This window comes from Uloborus diversus, chromosome 4 (genome assembly GCF_026930045.1).
Source record: "Uloborus diversus isolate 005 chromosome 4, Udiv.v.3.1, whole genome shotgun sequence".
NCBI classification, from domain to species: domain Eukaryota; kingdom Metazoa; phylum Arthropoda; class Arachnida; order Araneae; family Uloboridae; genus Uloborus; species Uloborus diversus.
Window position 1 is genome coordinate 10,171,575 of NC_072734.1, and position 21,292 is coordinate 10,192,866.

The 21,292-nt window shown below is 34.1% G+C and overlaps 1 protein-coding gene across 1 annotated transcript in view; it reads left to right on the top strand.

Moving 5' to 3' along the window:
• The first annotated feature begins 610 nt into the window (after positions 1–610).
• The window catches only part of LOC129220462 (sarcoplasmic calcium-binding proteins I, III, and IV-like), a 43,611-nt gene continuing 22,929 nt past the window's right edge, over positions 611–21,292 (top strand). The window contains exons 1-4 of the mRNA XM_054854883.1: positions 611–714; positions 4,868–4,921; positions 7,536–7,588; positions 12,371–12,484. Of these exons, the coding sequence (XP_054710858.1) occupies positions 4,870–4,921; positions 7,536–7,588; positions 12,371–12,484 (219 nt within the window). The 5' untranslated portion in view covers positions 611–714; positions 4,868–4,869. The remainder of the gene's footprint in view (positions 715–4,867; positions 4,922–7,535; positions 7,589–12,370; positions 12,485–21,292) is intronic.

Here is a 21,292-nt window from a genome sequence, read left to right on the forward strand (position 1 = left end):
ACATACAGATACTTACACATACATACAGATAATTACACATATGCACACACACCTACACACAACTACCCACACACTCATACCTGACACAGACACAAACACACATGCCTACACACACATACACATACCCCCTACACACAAACACACATACCCCCCCCACACACACACATAAACACACACGCCTACGTACACACACACACACACACACACACACACACACTCGTGATTGCGAAAAACATAGTTTGAATTCAAGAGGTCAAAATTCAATTTTTTTTTTTTTTTTTTTTTTTTTTTGTGCATTAAGTGAGAGTCCGTATATGGTCGTCGAGCCCCTGTTCGATTAGTTAAGCCTTATCTCAAATGACATTAAAAAGAAAACATGGCAAAGGAAAATTCTAGTCCAACCAGCCTTCAAAATGCATTTACTTTCAGATTTCTGGATACAAGGGTTTCCCCTCATGGGTACTTAATCTTCAATTATCTGCTTGAGCCGTGACATCATTCGTGACGTCATCAGAACAATATTTTTTTACTTTGGAAGTGCGAAACTGCCGACGACTAAACACAACTGAAATGGTTTATAAATAACTGAAGAGGGTGGCTGCCAAATGGAAACCCACGCATATGTTTTTTCCTAAGCATTTCCTAAACATATTTCGCACGCAGCAGTTTGCTATGGAATTGGTAGCATTGTAGTTGAATCGTTCGGCAAAATAGGTAAGCAGCTTTTTTTCAACAACTATTCTATCAGAACCAACAATATTGTTATTCCGAAAAATTCTCAAGTGAAACATTTTTTCGAAAATGTGCATTTACGTTTAAGTTTATTAAATCGCAAGCATTAAAATAATAATAATAATAATAATAATAATAAATAAAATAAATAAGGATTAAAAAAACAAAACAAAAAAATAAAATAAAATAAAATCACATTCGAGAAATATTTGATTGCCATTCAAACATCTTTAAAAATGACATTAAAAAGGATTAGTATTTATGTTTAAAGAATTATTATCATCTAGATATTGCAACTGGTTTTTTTTTCTTGTTGAATTCAAAAATATTTTCAGAGCCGAACTGCTGTTGTTTAGAGACGATTAATTTGTATTCCTACTTTTCAATACCTTTTTAAAATAACGCCTATACAACCATAATAACCGCCCATATAATCGCCCTTAACCATAACAAAACCGTAAATACACTTTTAAACAAGAAGTTCCGTCTAGAACTATACTAGCCTAGTTTCCCGTATACCTGTACTACTTTCTAGTACTTGATCAATATTCTCAAAAATAGCTAAAATCGCTAATTGTTTCAAACGAATTTTTTTTTAAATATTTTAAGCTAATTTTTAGGAATAAAATATACCTCACTCATCTAAAAAGATTAAATGCATAAAAAAAAAAATAGCTGCACCTTTTAAACAAATGAGCTAATACACTTTTTTCCATTAAAAAAAAAAATCTTTAACAGCTTTCAAAACGAAAAAATAATAATTAAAATTAATAAGTTCATTAAAATAAATACATCATATAAAAAAATCGTTTCTTTTTCTCCTGTTGCCAAAAATAATTTTTTTTTAATGAATTAATGCACGTACCAAAATAAATAAATACAATAAAATGTCAACTTAAAAAAATACTTTTCATTGTCAAAAAAAAAAAAAAAAAAAAAAAAATCGTCTGCGCATATCTTTATGTAGAAATATATATGACTTCGAGTTTTTCCACCGAAAACTGAATACCTAAATTAAAACTTTAGCGTGAAAATAAAAACAAGTCATATCAACAATAATTATTTCACAGTTAAAACCATAGCTGCGGAGTCGGAGTTGGAGTCAATCTCATTTTGGGATAAAGGAATCGGAGACGAATATCCAAGAATCGGAGTCAGTCATTTGTCCTTCGTGTATAAATTTTTGTCAAAGCTGCGAAGTCAGAGTCGAAGTCGGGGAGTCGGAGCCCGATTAATTGTCGGGCACAGGAGTCGGATTCGGAGTCATGTGCCCCTAAATCCTCGGAGTCGGAGTCTGGAGTTTGGCGTCAAGAGCTATTTCCTACAAAATTTGTTTGAAATAAATCCGCCTTCAAGTACAGAATCTACATTGACTTTCAGTTTTCCCGTAGGCGCTAATGTTAAGGGATTTGAACTGTTTAAATTGAACGGAAAATTATTCAAATCAAAAAGATATTTTATATACAAGTTTTTCATCAAAAACTTTTTCCTACAAAGTTCGTTTGAAGCAAATTTGCCTCACAGTTCGGAATTGCCTTGAATTTCCCCGTAGGCGCTAATGTTAAGTTTTTTTGAATTGTTCAAAATTGAACAAAAAATAGTTCAAATCAAAAAGTGAAATATGGGAATGAGGTGTCCTCGCCGAAATCTTTCGAACAAAAAAAAATTTGTTCGAATCGGACTATTCATTGAAAAGTTATTAGGGGGGGGGGGCGGACAGACAGACCGACCGACAGACATTTTTTCCCATCTCAATACCCTACTTTCCAATTTTTAATTTTTCGATATTTATTTAAAATTTTATTTATTTTTGACTTTTTTTGTTTTTCGCGATATTTTTAAGATGCATTAAGCCTTCTTTCATGCTTTTTTTCTTCTTTTTCTGACTTTTACTGGGAAAGTAGGCTAAAAAGGGATTAACTATTCACTTATAACACCATAAAATCCCCTTAAATGTGCTCATTCTGGGATAATGGTGTGCAAACAATAAATAAATAAATAATGTACAAAATGATGACTTCCTTTTTGAAGCCACTTACAAAAGTTCATGAATTACATAACTCTCACTTTTATGCGACGTATCGATTTATTTAACCTTGTTAGAAAATCACAAAATTTTTATTATTTTGCAGCAAATTAGTTAAAAGCAAAATATCGAAACTAATTAGTGATTAAAGATTCCTTTATTTATATTGATTCGCTTTTTACTTCACTTTTTATGCTAATATTAGCAAAAATACCCGAAGTTGCCTGGGTCAGTAATAATTGTGAGAAACAATAGCTACTTTCGTTTGTTTTCTGTTTTAACTGAAAGAACTCAAAACACACCACTTTGACGTGATTAAAAATCGAGCTTCTTTCTTACCCATAAAAGTAAAATAGCAATAAGTATAAAGAACGAATGAATATTCATTTAGAAACGAAAGCACGAATCGAAGCATATAAAAATATGAAGAATTTCCAAAATACTAACTAACAAAAACAAAGATCACTAAAAAAACCGTGCGCTTTATTTAATTAAATAATACACACACACACAAAAAAAAGCTCTCTACTATATGCTTCCCTAAGTGTGCAAAAAGTAGAGTTTCCAAATGTTTAAATGACTTTAAACTCATGTTTACTCCGGAAAAGCTTTGATGCAAAATTTTCATTAAGATTATTTTCAATATTGCTGTTATAAGGCAACGAATTTTCGTAACAATGGGTTTTATATTTAATCATTTAATGGGGAAATGACACGACATTTACTGTTTTCCATCATAACGTTTTTAAACTAAGATATTTAGGAACAAATAATAACCTAAGTTGCTCCCTGATAATGTAGCTATCTTTGGTGAAAAAATGGTTAAAATCGGTCCAGTAGTTTTGAAGATTACCCCGGATCATGTATGTAATACATACATACATACATACAAAAGTATCCATTTATGTGTAAAGATTTCAGCATAATCATCCTAAATAGAAAATATTACACCCAAAAATGTGAATTTTTGAAACATCATAAACATTACTTGCTTGATCTAACGAAGTCTTATTTTTAATTATAATACAGCCAGTGGCGTACCTATGGCGTCTGGATAGTTTAAGTGTCTAAAGCCCCTGGAAAACTGAAGGCCACTTCCCTGCAATCCCTGATAAAGGAGTCAAGTTTTTTTCTTCCTAAAAAAATTTTTAATCCTGAATAGAATTCATATTTTTCTAAAACATCAGAAAATAATGCAATATCAGAGAGGTGTGGAGAATTCCTCTGTAAGATAACATTTAAAGGAAAATTTAAACTATCACTTAAAAAAAATGTGCAAAACATTTCTGTATAAATGGAAAATAGACAAATATTAGAAAGATTTCTTCATTATTTTTCGTAAAAAAATGTAAGAATGTGATTTTATTATTATATCTACAATATTTTACATTGTTCATAATCTTTCAAAGAAATTTTTATTTTGAACTCCACATTTGATAATGATTAACTTATAATACAAGCATTTAAGTGACAAAAATGCTTTCGCAGTAAAGCAATGGGGTCGTTTCTAAAATTTTAAAAGTATTTTTTTCGGAAAGAGCATGTTTAAAAGCATAGAATCTGACCATTTTTTAAATAATTTCTTTTAATTTGGTATTTTTAAAAATTTACTTAAATCGGTGCTCTTTCATCGTTTAACGCTTCTGCCGATGACATCACAAATGATGAAATGCCATTCAATGTTGAGATTCACGGTTCAAAATATTTAATTCGCTTCTTTACTCACGTGTATTGGCAACGATATGGTTGGTAGCAATCGTAGAGCGCAATTTTAATTCGCTGCTTGATTATCATAACGTGGAAACGTAGTAGAAAGATGCGGCAAAGTGCATCATTTGTGACGTCATAAATACCACGCTTTGTTAGAAAAATCGGACACTTAAAAAATTAATTTTAAAAAAAATGTTGGGAAAATAAAAGTACTTTCTGAGTCCATGTCATTTTTTTTCTCATTCTATCTATTTCAATGACTAAAAGTAGTACTTTTGACTGAAGGAAACCACCCCATTACTGTACGAGACGGGGTAAAAATGAAGACGCCCAATACCATAGGTAATCAAATTCAGAAAAGAATTTCATGCTTAAAAATGAATATTTCTTTCTTTTCAGATATGGGATCAACTTTTCGACATAAACACTTATATACCTTTCACAAGTTTTGGGGTGAGTATGAACTGGAAATTGCGTAATATCAGGTGTACAAGTATGAAATGCAGATTTCAGACAACAGATGCTGCACCAATGAAGTTTGCGCTATAAAGCTGTGATACTGCACCCTTTCATTGTGTCATCAACAAGTGTTCGATGCGCACGAGTGATAAATTGGAAAAGTGTGCATAGTGTTGTGCTGTTGCGTTCAATGTTTAAGTTTTTACAGAAAAAATGGCGTTCTCGGACAGCCTTAATTTCTTCGCATTCGTTTGAAGAGAACTGCTGCAGAATCATACCGATTGCTTCGAAAAGTTTATGATGAGCTTCCATCGAAAGATACGTTTGGAAGGATGGTTTCGGGGACTCAAATGTGGTGATATTGGCAGAAAATCCCGGGGGTGGCCACAGGGGGAGGGGATTATGGCGAAATTTCTGGGAGGATTTTTATATTTTTTACATTTATTTATTTAAAATTATTTATTTGAATTTATTTTAAATTAATTTTTAATTTGAGTTATTTATTTTATTTTATTTTATTCTGTTGATATTTTACTTCATTTATTTATTTAGTTTGTGTGTGTGTGTGTGTGCCATTGGCGTAGCACAAAACTTTTCTAATAAAATAATAAAGATTATTATAATAATTAAAAATAAATAAATCAATCAATAAAAAATATTAAAAAAAAAATAAAACACAATAAAAACAATAAATAAAATAAAAAGAGTTCTAGAAAATAATAGCAGAGCATATAAACAACCTTTACTCTGCTAGAGGCTATGTAAACATTTGGAGACAGATGATTGGCTAAAACGGGGAAACGTCATCCTTCTCTTGTATAGTTTGTATTACACGCCCTAATTACACTGATAAACAAGCCATAGATATCTGGCATGATGTTAATTTTCCTAATGCAGTTTTGCATGCTGATTACAAATTTGAAAACATTTTGCTCCTACACGTTAGTTTTTCAAGATATCAATAAAAACATGTATCTTTTAATCCCCTTTCATTTTTTTTTTTTTTGAGCAATCACGATTGCTAATTGTTTTCATTTTACAGTCCGTGATATTTGGTTCCTTTTTCAACCCCACCATCCTCTGCAGGAGCGACTCCTCCCGGTAGCCGCTTCTCCTGGTCGGTGTCGTCCATGTCCTACACACACGCACGCTCATACACATACACACACGCGCCTTTACACACACGTCAACGTGCATACACACAGATCTACGCACACACACAAGCTTACACATGCACAACTATACACAGGTAACCGCCCAAGAGGAGGGGCAGGCTTGGAGGCACAGGAACCGTTTCTAGAAACAAGTGAGTGGGGGTAGTAACCAATGAGTAGGGTCCTGTCGCAACTCGTGAATTGCGAAAAACATAGTTTGAATTCAAAATTTCAGAATTCAAATTAATTATAAAGATTCAAAAGTTTTTTTATTTTTTATTTTTAAGGGAACGCCGAATTTTTCCCCGGATTGTAAGTAATTCATAGCCCCACAAAATTTTAATACCCAACGGAAATATATAAGCTACAATGTTATTTAAAAATGCTTAGTCTCCCTTCACATTTCGAGTACTATGCTTCCACTTCATATAAAGTTGGGGTTCATGAAGAACTTCAAAAAGGCACTAGACACTATTACAAGGTCCCTAACTGCGTAAAGGTTGTTTATACGCGACCCACATACCAGTCTGTTATCAGCTGTTGAATCCCGGGGAAATGGTTAATGCTAAACGTTACCAACAACAATAGATCGATTTTAACAGTTCACTGCTTGAAAATAGGCAGAATGCCAAAAGAGGCTGAACAAAGTCACTTTTCTTCATGCTCAATGCTCCACCAAAAATGGAAAAACGTATTCGCGACACGCTGTAACCGTTCGGCTGGGAAGTTATACCTCATGCAGATTACTCACCAGACTTGATTCTTTCCGATTACCATTTGTTTCATCGGTGGGTCACGCATCTCCCGAGTAAAGCTTGGTTCATACAAAGATGTGGGAAAATGGTCCGATGAACGGTTTGCAGCAAAATAGAGAGATTTTTACTTGCATGTTGTTCATAAATTTCCCTAAGGACGAAGAAAATATAAAATAGGCCATGGAGCATATTTTGAAGCAAGCAGTTTTTATACTTTTCTTGAATTTACGTGTTTTTCTATATAATAATCTGCGTTTCATAACTGTACACGTGGTAAAATGAAGCGCATGCTATGCGCTTGAATGTTTTTAAAAAATTGGCAATTTTTCAAACACCGGTTCATAAATAACATTACTAATCACTAAAAGGCTGGTGTAAAGGAAAAATACCTTTATTTGTTAGTTCGGCCAGTTTTTCCTTATGCGGCATTAATGTTTCTTTTTTCATTCTTCAGATTTTAAAAATATTTTTAAAAATTATTGCCTTTATTTTGAAAATTTCTTTCTCATTTTTAAGTCAAAAAAAAAAAAAAATAAATAAATAAATAAATAAATAAATAAATAAATAAATAAATTATGATTCATAAACTGGGCTTTATTGCGTATTGAATTTAGGAAGTTACGCTGCTGCACAGTGTATAATATGCAATGAACTGTTACGAAATACTAATTCATGATTTTCTGTTCTTGCTTGTCCCAGATGTAAATGGTGATGGTGTTCTTACTTGGGATGACTTCCGTCTGCTGGCAGAAGTAAGCCATTTTATTACTTTTTCATTTCAATCTAATCATTTATTTCGTATCTGGTAAGAAACACTGAATTACATTATATGCAAATTTTATTTATTTCGAATCTGTCATCATTACATAAATGTAAGAAAATATTTTCTTTGCCGGTACGTGATCATAGATCGTGCTAAGAATTTTTCAAAAGAGTAAAAATACTCCCCCTCCTTTTTTGAAAAAGTATTCTTTCTTTTTTTTTTTTGAGCAATCACGATTGCCTATTGTCGCCATTTGACTGTTTTGATGTGCTATCATTTTATTTTCCCGCCAGCACCCTCTGCAGCATAACCGTCGACCGGCTCCTCACGGTGCTGCTCCTCTAGCAAAAACCGTCTCCAGGTTGCATCCATATCCTACACACACGCGCATACATACACAACTACACACACATGCACATACACACACATACACCTACACACACACACACACACACGCACGCACACACATACAAACAACTACCCACACATTCATGTCTGCACACAGACACAAACACATATGCCTACACACTCATACACATACCCCGCCCCCCACATACACACATTCATACACACAGACACAAACACACATGCCTACACACACATACACATACCCCTACACACAACACACATACCCCACACACACACACAAACACACGCCTACATACACACATTCGTGATTGCGAAAAACATAATTTGAATTCAAGATGTCAAAATTCAAATTAATTTTTGAGCTATCACTATTGCTTATTGTTATCATTTGACCGTTTTTGATGTTCCGTGCCTTTTTCAGCTTAGACGAGAAACCTCTGCAGCACCACCGCCCACCGTCCTCTGCAGGCGGCGCGGCTGCTCCGATCCTGAGCTATCCGCTTCTCCAGGTCGGAGGCGTCCATGTCCTACACACACGCACGCTCACACACTCACACACATACACGCCTACGTGCATACACACAGGTCTACGCACACACACACACACACAAGCCTACCATCTTACACACACACAACTATGCCCACGTAACCACCCAGGAGTAGAGGCAGGCTGGGGGGGGGGCGGACAGGAGCTGTTTCTAGAAACAATAACTCCAATGAGTAGGGTCCTGTTTCAGATCGTGATTGCGAAAAACATAATTTAAATTCAAAATTTCAGAATTCAAATTATTATTTTTTTTTTTTTGCAGAAGGAAGTAACTTTGTCAAAAAAGAGTTCCATACCGGCACACTTTGTCACCGTCAAAACGCGAATGCGGCCGCGTAAGTGTAGTCTTGCGCTAACCATATTCCTGTGGCAATGTCAAATTGTTTTCACTGCATTGATACTCAGCTAGCAAAGGAACGACTTTTACAGAACAGATTTATGAGATGACATGCGTATAAGCAGGATGCGGAACAAGGTTTTCAATCCCTCGGGATCCCACGAGATTGACTTTATTCTTCCAAAAATTAAATTTTTAAGTCAAATAGAAAACGTTATGCTGTTTAGGAAGGACTGCTTTTATTACTTGAACTAGTGGTACCCGCACGGCTTTGCCCGTAATAGAAAAGTTTAAAGATCTTTTGGTTCGTCTGTATATTTGCAAATAATGTATGGTGAATTTTCTCGCCAATTGGCTTGTGCGCATGTTACGGTTCCACGTTATGATAATTTCGTAATTTACTCGTCCATCTTATGAAAATTTTGTTCTTAAAATCGGAATAGAAAAAGAACCACATCGAATTTTCGAAAAATCGCTTCAAGGTGCACACTCCCATGCTACAAACTAACTTTGTGCAAAATTTCATGAAAATCGGCCGAACGGTCTAGGCGCTGTGCGCGTCACAGAAATCCAGATAGACAGAGATCCGGACAGACAGAGAGACTTTCAGCTTTATTATTAGTAAAGATAAAGATTAAGAATCTTCTTGAAATTCCGTGCAGTAATTGTAAAGCACTACAAAACCAGATCCTAGTTGGCAATTATCGTTTGGTAAGCAAAAGTGTACCCCTCGTATGGGATTTTAAGGGATTTTTGCTCTAAAAATAATGTGCTTGATGAAAACACGTGCTGTGACTCCATTGCAATTGGTTTTACTCAAATTAAATAATTGTGTACATTTAGAAAAAGATCCGCATTTACTTCATCACCTTCTAAAATAGGTTTTTCTTTTTTTACTTCCTTTTACAAAAATGGAAGTATTGTATTCGCGAAAAAATTTTCACTCAAAAATCGACCTTAATTTACATTTTTCTCACCCCCGAATGAATGTTGAGTTTTTTTTTCGATCCGAGCACACGTGGATATATGCCTAACGTACAGACACCCGAAAGATCCATTTTGACGACCCCCGAGTTAATTACAACGAATTTTCTCGTGACGTCCGTAAGTACGTATGTATGTGCGTATGTATCTCGCATAACTCAAAAACGGTATGTCCTAGAAAGTTGAAATTTAGTACGTTGACTCCTAGTGGGGTCTAGTTGTGCACCTTCTCTTTTGGTTGCATTCGGATGTTCCTAAGGGGGTCTTTTGCCCCTTTTGGGGGAGGGGGAAATCATTGCTAATTTCGATGTAAACTCAAGTTTGTTATAATCTGTCGGACACTTGGCGATATATCACCAGTCTTTTGACCGCCAAGTTCTGTCGCCAACTTGGCGACAAATTTGGAGATTTTTTTTTTTAATTTGGTTTCAATTTGGCCATTGTTGGTGATATTTAGAGAGTTAAACAATTGAATCACATTAAAATTGCCAATAATGGGGAAATTACATTAAATTGGAGTAAAAGGAAGTCATGTGATGCACACATCAGCTCGTTTTAATGCTGGGTCTTTGCTCAAGAATGACAAAATTTCAGACAAAGCGATGTATGTTGGATATGTATTTTGCTGTATCCAATTTAACTTGTATTGGTAATGAAAACCCTTGTTGCTCCCTAACGTTGGTCATTGTATCAGTGGATTTGATTTATTACAGCAAGGGGCAAATACTGCTTGATTTCACCATTCGCCAAGTCGCCAATTCTGCCATTTCACCAAGTCGCAGCCTCAGTAAAAGTGTCTGATAACTTCGCTTATTTTATCCCTCATTTTAAAGAGGAATTCAAAAACATAAGCAGTTTAACTTATTGCACCGACATGCGAGTCATCCTGTGTTTCATACTAGTTTCCATCGCCCCTTTTAAAGTCCGTGCCGAAAAAAAAAAAAAAAATACATCAGAATTTTCATTGCTTTCTTCTTTGGAGTTCACTTTTTCTAACTTAAAGGTTTTGAGTGCATGGCTAAAGCTTACTGAAGTGCTCCAACATTGCATTCAGGCGTAATTTACTGGATTTTAAATCTTAGTGATGGTTTTTGAAAATGCTTTTAAGTTATACGCATTGTCTCAATAGGGTGGTTTCCTTCAGTCAAAAGTACTACTTTTAGTCACTGAAATTGATAGAATGAGTAAAAAATAACTTGAACCCGGAAAACTTTCATTTACCCAACAGTTATTTTTTAATAATTTTTTTTAAAATGTCCAATTTTGAAAACAAGGCGAGGTCTTATTGACGTCACAAATGATGCAGTTTTGCGCATCTTTCTACCACGTTTCCACGTTATGATAATCAAGAAGCGAATTAAATATTGCACGCTACGCTTGCTATCAACCATATCGTTGCCAATTCACGTGAGTAAAGATGCGAATCAAATATTTTGCTCTGAGATTGGCGACACTGAATGGCATTTCATCATTTGTGATGTCACACGACAGAAGCGTAAACAATGAAAGCGCTCCGTTTTAAGTCATTTTTTTTTAAATATTAAACTTGAACAAAATATTTAAAAAATGGTCAGATCCTGTATTTGTAAGCATGCTCTTTCAGAAAAAAATACTTTTAAAAATTTGGAAACGACCCCATAGAAGTGGTTTTTTTTTAATTTAAATTATTTCTTAAAAATATCAATGACAACAATAAAATGTTCGTCAAATTCGCAAGCATTGAAAATAACTATCACATCCCTTAAAGGCTGTTCACACACAAATGATATCTCGCTTTTTTTCAACATTTTGAACCCCTCCAGCTTTGTCAAAAAAGTGTCGCACTTCACCTTAACCCCTCTCTTCTCCTTGTCACATGTTATGCTACTTTTTCTCTCCCTCTCCCGAGTCACAATTTCACGACCCCCTCAAAACGTGACATCATTTGTAGCCGACTGTTTATCAAAAATCACTTAACATTACTCTAATACAAGGGAAAAAAATATATATATAAAAAATTAATTTGAATTTTGACATCTTGAATTCAAATTATGTTTTTCGCAATTACGAGTGCGTGTATGTAGGCGTGTGTGTTTGTGTGTGGGGTGTGTGTGTGTAGGGGGTATGTGTATGTGTGTGTAGGCATATGTGTTTGTGTCTGTGTGCAGGCATGAATGTGTGGGTAGTTGTGTGTATGTTTTTGTGTGTGTGTATGTGTAGGTGTCTATATGTATGCGTGTGTGTATGTGTGTGTGTGCGTGCGTGTGTGTGTGTGTAGTTGTGTATGTATGCGCGTGTGTGTAGGACATGGATTCAACCTGGAGACGGCTTTCGCTATAGGAGCAGCATCGTGAGAACCCGGTCGACGGTGATGGTGCGGAGGGTGGCGCTGGGAAAATAAAATCAGCGTAACATCAAAAACAGTCAAATAAGAACAATAAGCAATCATGATTGTTAAAAAAACTTTTTGGTATGAATTGAATTTTATTTTTTGATTTGTTTGAATTTTATTCGAATTTTATTTTTCGTAGTTAATTTTTTAAATTGAATTGCAGAAATACACAAAAATCCAAAGACGTGGCAAGCTAGATCAAGACGTTTACAAGCGCTGGGAATCCATTCTTGGCAAATGGTGGGATGAGCTCACTCAACATGCTGATTTCAACAAGGTAAGTGCATTCTGGTAGTTCTTATACACGCACAATTAACCCTTTGACGGTCATGAACACGATTTCACGTTCCAAACGCAAGACCGTAAAAAGGCGTTCAAGGCCGTCAGATGGCATTTCTGAAGATGATTATCTGTTGTTCATGACGTTCAGAAGTTTAAAGGCTTTAGAAGTTTTTCTTCAAATTTTGTTTAAATTTCTGTTAGTCATCAAATTTTACGTACATTTTATTTTTAACTAGCGGTACCCGCAGGGCTTTGCCCGTATTAGAACATTAAAAAGTCTTTTGGTTCGCCTGTATATTTACAAATAATTATATGATGAATTTCTCGTCAATATGCTGTGTTAATTTGCTCGTCCATTTTATGGTAATTTGCTCGTCTATGTTATGCTAACTTACTCGTCCACGTGATGGTAATTCGCTCGATAAAATGTTCTTAAAATTGGAATAGAAAAAGAAAAAAATCAAATTTTCGAAAAATTGCTTCGAGGTGCTCACCCCTATGCTACGAACTAATTTTGTGCCAAATTTCATAAAAATCGGCTGAACGGTCTAGGCGCTATACGCGTATAGACAAAGATCCAGACACAGTGACTTTCAACTCTATTATTAGTAAAGATAAAGAAAATAAATAGGATTTTAGGTGTTCTGTGTATATATTGGGCAGTTTTACTTCATTCGAGCCAGACTCGTCACTTGGATGGTTGCCCCCCCCCCCTCCCGGATTTTAGAAACATAATGAAATTAGAAAATTATGCATTTCCTACGTATTTTATGGTTTTTCCCAAAAAGTTAATTGAACATAAACCTTTTTCTCCCCCCCCCTCCGGTAAATCGCGAAACGACGGGTCTAGTTAGAGTATGCCAAATTTTGAAACGATAGACGTAACTCAAAGTTAGTTTACATTTATCAAAAAGCTCACTCATTAGAAAGTGTTTTCAAACTGGAATATATTATAGGTTCTCTGTGATAGGGGGGGGGGAGTGGTTCATTTTAGGATTATTTCAGAATAAATCACAAAAATAGCAAAAACTTATTTTGAAAATCAAAGCGATCAAATTATAATAATATGCGTTTTATTCGTTTAACTTCCACTTGTACGTGAGTAAAAAACGTCTGCGTTAAATATCAATGAAATCGTTTCCAAAATTTTAAAAGTTTTTTTTTTCCGAAAGAGCATGCTTTAAAACATAGGATTTGACCATTTTTTAAATAATTTAACTAAATTTAATATTTTTTAACAATTATTTTCATTGATACGCGCAAATTCAATTTCATTTTTTACGCTTTTGCACATGACATCAAAAGTGATGAAATGTCATTCACTTTTTTATTCACATGTATTGGCAACGGTATGGTTGTTAGAGCGCAATATTTAATTCACTTCTTAATGCGGTCGTTTCCAAAATTTTAAAAGTATTTTTTTTCTGAAAGAGCATGCTTAAACACATAGAATCTGATCATTTTTTAAATAATTTCTTTAAGTTGAATATTTTTAAAAAATTACTTAAATCGGTGCTCTTTCATCGTTTAACGCTTCTGCGGATGACATCACAAATGATGAAATGATATTCAGTGTTGCCATTCACGGTCCAAAATATTTAATTTGCATCTTTACTCACGTGTATTGGCAACGAGGTGGTTGATAGCAAACGTAGAGCGCAATTGTAATTCGCTTCTGGATTATCATAACGTGGAAACGCGATAGAAAGATGCGCCAAAGAGCATCATCTGTGTCGTCATAAAGACCACGCCTTGTTTGAAGAATCGGACATTTTAAAAAATTAATTAAAAAATAACTGTTGGGAAGATAAAAGTTGTTTCTGAGACCATGTTATTATTATTATTTTTTTCTTTTGCTTATTCTATCAATTTCAGTGACAAAAGGTGTTAGAATTATTTATGTAAATTAGATCTGCACACGTGAACTAGTTTATATACTGTAACCGCACCTAATGCGAATCTTGATCATTCATTGAATTTCTGAAATTTGCCAGTTATAAGTAGATAAGTTGTAGTAGTGCATGAAGCTACGATAAATGTTGTGTCAACTAATAAAGAATTAACTTGAATGCATTTGTGAATTACTCAATAGTTATCATGAAACTTGACTACTTGAATTTAAATTATATATCATTTTTTTTGGCGCCCAACTAGTGCGGCACGACTGCGAATGGAATAAATGCAGTTCAGAACAGTAGCAGTTGTAATTCGGAAGCAGGCGTATTGTTGAAAAACGCTGTCTTGAAGTATCGAATGAAGATTGAAATATCGCATTAAGTTGAATTTGACAACGGAATGAATAGATTTGTACATCATGGCAGTTTTCGTCCGTTTCGATAAAATTACACCTACAGAATTTTCTATCACCTTTGAAACTGGTGTGTGCGAGTTTTTCATAAAGGTAAGCGATTAAAAATGTCAGTAGAAGGTAATATAGTAAAGACAGCTGCTGAACTTAATAAATTTAAAGCGGCTAGAAAAACAATTCGGATTGCAGTAACTAAACTTGTAAATTGTATAGAATCAGGTCTGCAAAGTGAAACTTTTGATAGAAATGCAATTGAGGAAAATTTATATTTGCTTAATGCTAAAGAATCAGAGTTAAAAATTCGTAATGAGCAGATATTTAATTGTTTTGTCGGGGAAGAAGCTGAAATAGAAAAGGAATATAGTTCCGTGTTAGAGTATGAGGAAAAAATTAGTTTATGTCAATTTAGAACTAAAAAGAAATTAGATTCTATTTCAAATGCTGTACAAAATCAATCCACTGGTGACCACATTGTTTCATGCAAAAATGAGGTAAAAAATAACATTCGTTTGCCTAAGATTTCAATTTCTAAATATTACGGAGATCCAAGCCATTTTTTGGAATTTTTTAATTCGTTTGAAAATGCTATCGGGAATAATTCTGAATTATCAAAGATTGAAAAATTTACTTATTTGAAATCGTTATTAGGAGGAGCTGCGTTAAATGCAGTATCTGGGTTCTCACTTTCAGATGAGAATTATGACGCTTGTATAGGTTTGATTAAAGAAAGGTTTGGACGCGTAGATTTAGTTATTTCTTCCCACATGAATAATCTTCTTAATTTGGATCCTGTAAAGTATTCGTCTAATGTAAAAGCTTTAAGAACACTTTACGATTCTTGTGAAATAAACATAAGAAGTCTGAACTCATTGGGGATTGTTTCAGAATCGTATGGGAGTCTATTAGGACCAATTATTTTAAAATTGTTGCCTGATGATATGAATTTAGAATTTAATAGAAAACGTAATTCGAAAAAACAGTATAACGTCACGGAGCTTTTGGATTTCATTAGATTAGAGGTAGAAAGTTTGGAAGCCTCGAATGTAATTATAAATTCAAAGAAAAGGAAATCAAATAGTGAGTTTGCGCAGAATAAAAATAATTACTCTAGAAGTGTTCCCACAACTTCGGCGCTAACCACAATGACTAATTCATACTGCTATTATTGTAATGAAAATACTCATGATGTTAGAAAATGTGAGAAAACAAATGAACAAAAAAGGATGATTCTAAAGAATCAAGGGCGTTGTTATAAATGTTTTAGAAAAGGGTACGTTTCGTTTAAATGTAGGGTAAAAATTCCACCTTGCAAAGTTTGTAACAGTGTAAATCACAATAAATTGTTCTGTAGGAAAATTGTTTCAGATTCTGAAGATAAAGAAAATGCGATTGCATCTTTGTCGCTGAATTCAAAGACAATTTCTGAAACTGCTGATAAAGGTATATATCTGCAAACTTGTACTGTTCATGTTTCAGATAAAAATAGCTTGTTAAGTCGAATCACGCGCATTTTGCTTGATTCAGGATCACAAAAAACGTTCATTAAATCAGAATTAGCAAAGGAATTAAAATTAAAATGTATAAGAAGGGAAAAACTGTACATATATTCTTTTGGATACATTAAGGGTAAATTGAAAGAATATGATGTTGTCGAAGTTAAACTAAAAAGTATGCATGAACCTAATAGTTGTATAACAATTGAAGCCCTTGTAACAGATACAATTTCTGGAGCGCTTATAAAAGTACCCTCGAGAAGTATTTTAGAAATGTTGAAAATGGAAAATTTACAATTAGCCGATAATGGCGAGTCCTCTGAAATAGAATTATTGCTGGGTTCTGATTCGTGTTGGGAAGTACAAACAGGGCAAAAGAAACGAATTAGTAAAAGGTTATTTGCAGTTTCTTCATTGTTTGGGTGGTCGTTAGTTGGAGCTTTCGGGGAAAATCAATCTAGTGCTTCTATGTTTACAATTGGTGCTATGCAATGTGAAAGCGAGGATCATAGCTCAATTAATGATAGTTTGAGAAAATTTTGGGCTTTAGATCATATGGGTTTGGAGGAAAAAGATGATAAAAACGATGAATTGGTCATAAAAAAGTTTGAAAGTGAATTGAATTTCAAAAATGGGAGATATGAAGCTGGTTTGTTATGGAAGTCAAATCATGAACATTTGGCTAGTAACTTTGAAAATGCTAAACTGCGTCTTATGCATTTATCTAACAAATTAATTAATGATGAGTGGCTTAGGGAAAATTATGATAGTATCATAAATGATCAGTTAAGGAACAAAATAATTGAAGAATGTGGCGTTGAAAGTCACGATGGTAATACAATGTACTACATGCCGCATTCTCCGGTCGTAAGAAAAAATGCGTCAAAAACTAAAGTCCGTATAGTGTATGATGCGTCATCAAAAGTTAATGATGAGGTATCTTTAAACCAATGTTTGATACCTGGCCCAAATTTAAACCCTTCAATTTTAGATTTGATATTGTGTTTCAGGCAGTTTAAATATGCGTTTTCGGCAGATATCGAAAAAGCCTTTCATCAAATTGGGATTGTAGAAACTGATAGGGACGCATTGCGATTTTTGTATTTTGACAATGAATTAAATATAAAACATTATCGTATGACTCGTGCTCCGTTTGGAGTTGCTTGTAGCAGTTTTATTCTCGCATGTACTATAAAACATCGCATAAAGAAATTGTCAGTGGAAAATCCAGAGATTTTTAAGATGTTAAATAATTTTATTTATGTAGATGACATTTTTTACGGTTCAGATTCCGTAGAACATGCCTTCAAGTTAAGCACTGAAGCTTATAACGTACTTAAAGAAGCGGGAATGAATTTGCGTCAATTTAGTACAAATTCAGAAGAGCTTGAAAAAATCTGGGATAAGAATGGAATTGTTGAGGTACAAAAAGAGCACAATGATACTTTAAAGGTACTAGGACTTAACTGGTGTAATAGTAAAGATGTATTGTTTTTAAATATAGATAAGTTGTCTGAAATACTAAATAAATGTAGAATAATCACAAAAAGAAACATATTAAAAGTAACCGCTACTATTTTTGATCCGGTAGGATTTATTTCACCTTTTGTATTGAGAGCGAAATTAATAATGCAAAATCTTTGGCAGTTGGGTTTAGAACTTGACGATGAAGTTCCAATTGAATGCAAACAAATGTGGTCCGAGTGGTGCGATGAAATAGAAACTCTAAAGAAATTCGAAATTTGCCGCGAATATTTTCCTTGCGAACTAAATCGTAATAAGAATAAAGAATTGCATATATTTGGTGATGCATCAATAAAAGCTTACGGTTCAGTAGCGTATTTAAGATCGGTTGAGGACTGTACTGTAGCATTTGTTATGGCAAAATCTAAAATTGCGCCGATTAAACAAAAACTCACACTACCAAGACTAGAATTGTTAGCTGCATTAACGACATCAAAACTCGCAAAGTATCTAAAAGATTTGTTTTCCATTCAAGAAGAGAACATTTACTTGTGGACTGATAGTCAGATCGTAATACATTGGATTCGAAGTGCCCCTGAGCGATGGAAATTATTTGTCAAGAATAGAGTATCTGAAATACAATCTTTAACAAAATTTAATGCATGGGGACATTGCAGTGGATCCGACAATCCGAGTGATATATTGTCACGTGGGTGTTCTGCTGAACATTTATTGTCATCAAAATTATGGAAATCCGGACCAGATTGGTTGTCCGAATCAAAAAACAATTGGCCCAAGAAAATGCCATTGACATCTGGGTTTTCTGATGTGGAGCTAGAAAAGAAGAAATGTGTTGCTAAAAATACAGTTCTACCTTCTGTTGCGGTGAATTCTGACAGTCTTCTGAATCTTGAAAAGTATAGTAAACTAAGTCGAGCTGTTAGGGTGACCGCATGGATACAAAGATTTATTTATAATGTAAGGTGTAAAGCTGACAAGAAAAAAGGTCCCTTAAGAGCTGAAGAACTTTTCGCTGCAGAGTTAAGTTTGATAAAGGAAATTCAACATGAGCATTTTAGTGACGAAATTACTTGTTTAAAACAAGAACATCAAATTAGTAGAAATTCTAAAATTCGTGAATTGAATCCATTCCTCAGTGAAGACGGGATATTGTTAGTAGGAGGCCGACTACAAAAATCGACTTTGAGTTTTTACGAAAAACATCCAATTATTATTCCATCAAAAACTCATTTTACTGAAATCTTGGTGCGAGATGCACATGAAAAAGTTTTCCATTCGGGAATGGCAGGTACTCTTGGGTACCTTCGGGAAAAATATTGGATAGTTAGAGGACGGCAGAATGTGAAACGTATTATAAGAAAATGTATCATCTGCCAGCGGTTTAATTCCAGACCAATGCAGCAAGACATAGCCCCTTTGCCATCTGCCAGAATCGAAAAATCAAATCCGTTCGATGTAATCGGCGTGGACTATGCTGGACCTCTGTTTGTTAAAAACGAAGATACGAAGTATTATATTCTTCTGATTACCTGTGCGGTGACTAGAGGTATTCATCTGGAATTAACTAAAAACTTGACTACGGAATCTTTCTTGCAAGCTTTCCGTAGATTCGTGTCAAGAAAAGGATTATGCTCTGTTATCTATTCTGATAATGCAAGAACATTCAAGGCAGCTGATGCAGAACTTAAAAAGATGTGGCAAGTATTAAGTCATCCTGACGTAAAGAACTTTTATGCCGCAAAAGGTATACAGTGGAGATACATCGTAGAAAAAGGAGCATGGTGGGGTGGCTTCTATGAGAGACTTGTACGATCAGTCAAGACTATGCTAAGAAAAACACTTGGTCGCGCCTCACTGCATGCCGACGAGTTGGAAACTGTTTTGATTGAAATAGAATCGGTGATAAACCACAGACCTCTGACGTACATTGAGGATGATCAACATGAATACCAGGTATTATCACCTGCTCATTTTCTTTTAGGAAATAAACCATTAAATTTGCCTCCAGTGAAATATACAGACTTTGTGCCTACTAGTAATAGGAAAATTATGTGTAAAATGTATCAATATCGTGAAAGACTTTTAAATAGATTTTGGAAGTTGTTCTACAAAGACTATTTGTTGCAATTAAAATCGGTAAACGGTGCGAAAAACCACAAAACTAAAACAGAACTAAACGTGAATGATATTGTTGTAATAAGAGAAGAGCTTTTACCGCGTAACATGTGGAGATTAGGAAAGGTTGTTAAGACTTTTACTGGAAGAGATGGATTAATTCGCAGTTGCGAAATTAAAACGGAAAGAGGCATATTAAAAAGGCCAGTTCAGTTGCTGGTTAAGTTAGAATGTGAATGAGTTGTTACATGTATTTAAAATTGTAAATTATTGTGAACATTTGTTTTTAATTGTTGTTAAAAGTTTACTAATATTTGATATTCTTACTAGCAAGTTTATGCTGTAAAAAAATGTTTACTAATATTGTTGTTTAAACAAAATTTTGAACCTTTTTTCAATTTCGTTAATTTGAATTGTTTGATAAATTCTAATAAAATTTGAAAAATTTTAAATGTAAAAATTTCTTAATTTAAAGTAATTTTTTGAAGGTATTTTGAGATATTTCTGAGAAGTTTGGTAAGTAATTCTTAAAAAAAAAAAAAAAAAAAAAAAAAAAAAAACAATTGAAATTGTTTAAAAATAATATTTGAATTTGATTTGAGCATCTTGAAGCTCTAATATGAAAGTTATTGGGTTCTTGGTGTTCTGAACATTCTGTTCAGCCGGGCCCAGTGTGTTAGAATTATTTATGTAAATTAGATCTGCACATGTGAACTAGTTTATATACTGTAACCGCACCTAATGCGAATCTTGATCATTCATTGAATTTCTGAAATTTGCCAGTTATATAGATAAGTTGTAGTAGTGCATGAAGCTACGATAAATGTTGTGTCAACTAATAAAGAATTAACTTGAATGCATTTGTGAATTACTCAATAGTTATCATGAAACTTGACTACTTGAATTTAAATTATATATCAAAAGGTACTACTTTTGACTGAAGGGAACCACCCCATTATCATAATCTAAAAACGCGGTAGACAGCAGGCGTAAGCATACAGCACGCCAGTGGAGTAGCGTGCCAAAGTTCACTTGTGACATCATAAAAACCACGCCTTGTTTGAAAAATCGGACACTTTTTAAATTTATTAATCGTTTTGAAAATAAAAGATTTTCCTCGTTCCATGCTAAATTTTGTTTGCTCATTCTATCAACTTGAGTGATTAAAAGTAGTACTTTTGACTGATGGACACAACCTCATTGAAACAGATTTTGTAATACCGTTACGAAAATTGAAAGTTTTAGGTTCTTCAGCATGAACCTAAAATCCGAATCTACGCCGAAGTTAAAATCCAAAGTCCTCACTACGTTCGATGACGATCAAAATCAGAAAATCGATTAACATTTGCACTGGTCGACTATGCATTTTTTTTTTAAATGGGGTTGTTTCCTTCATCAAAAT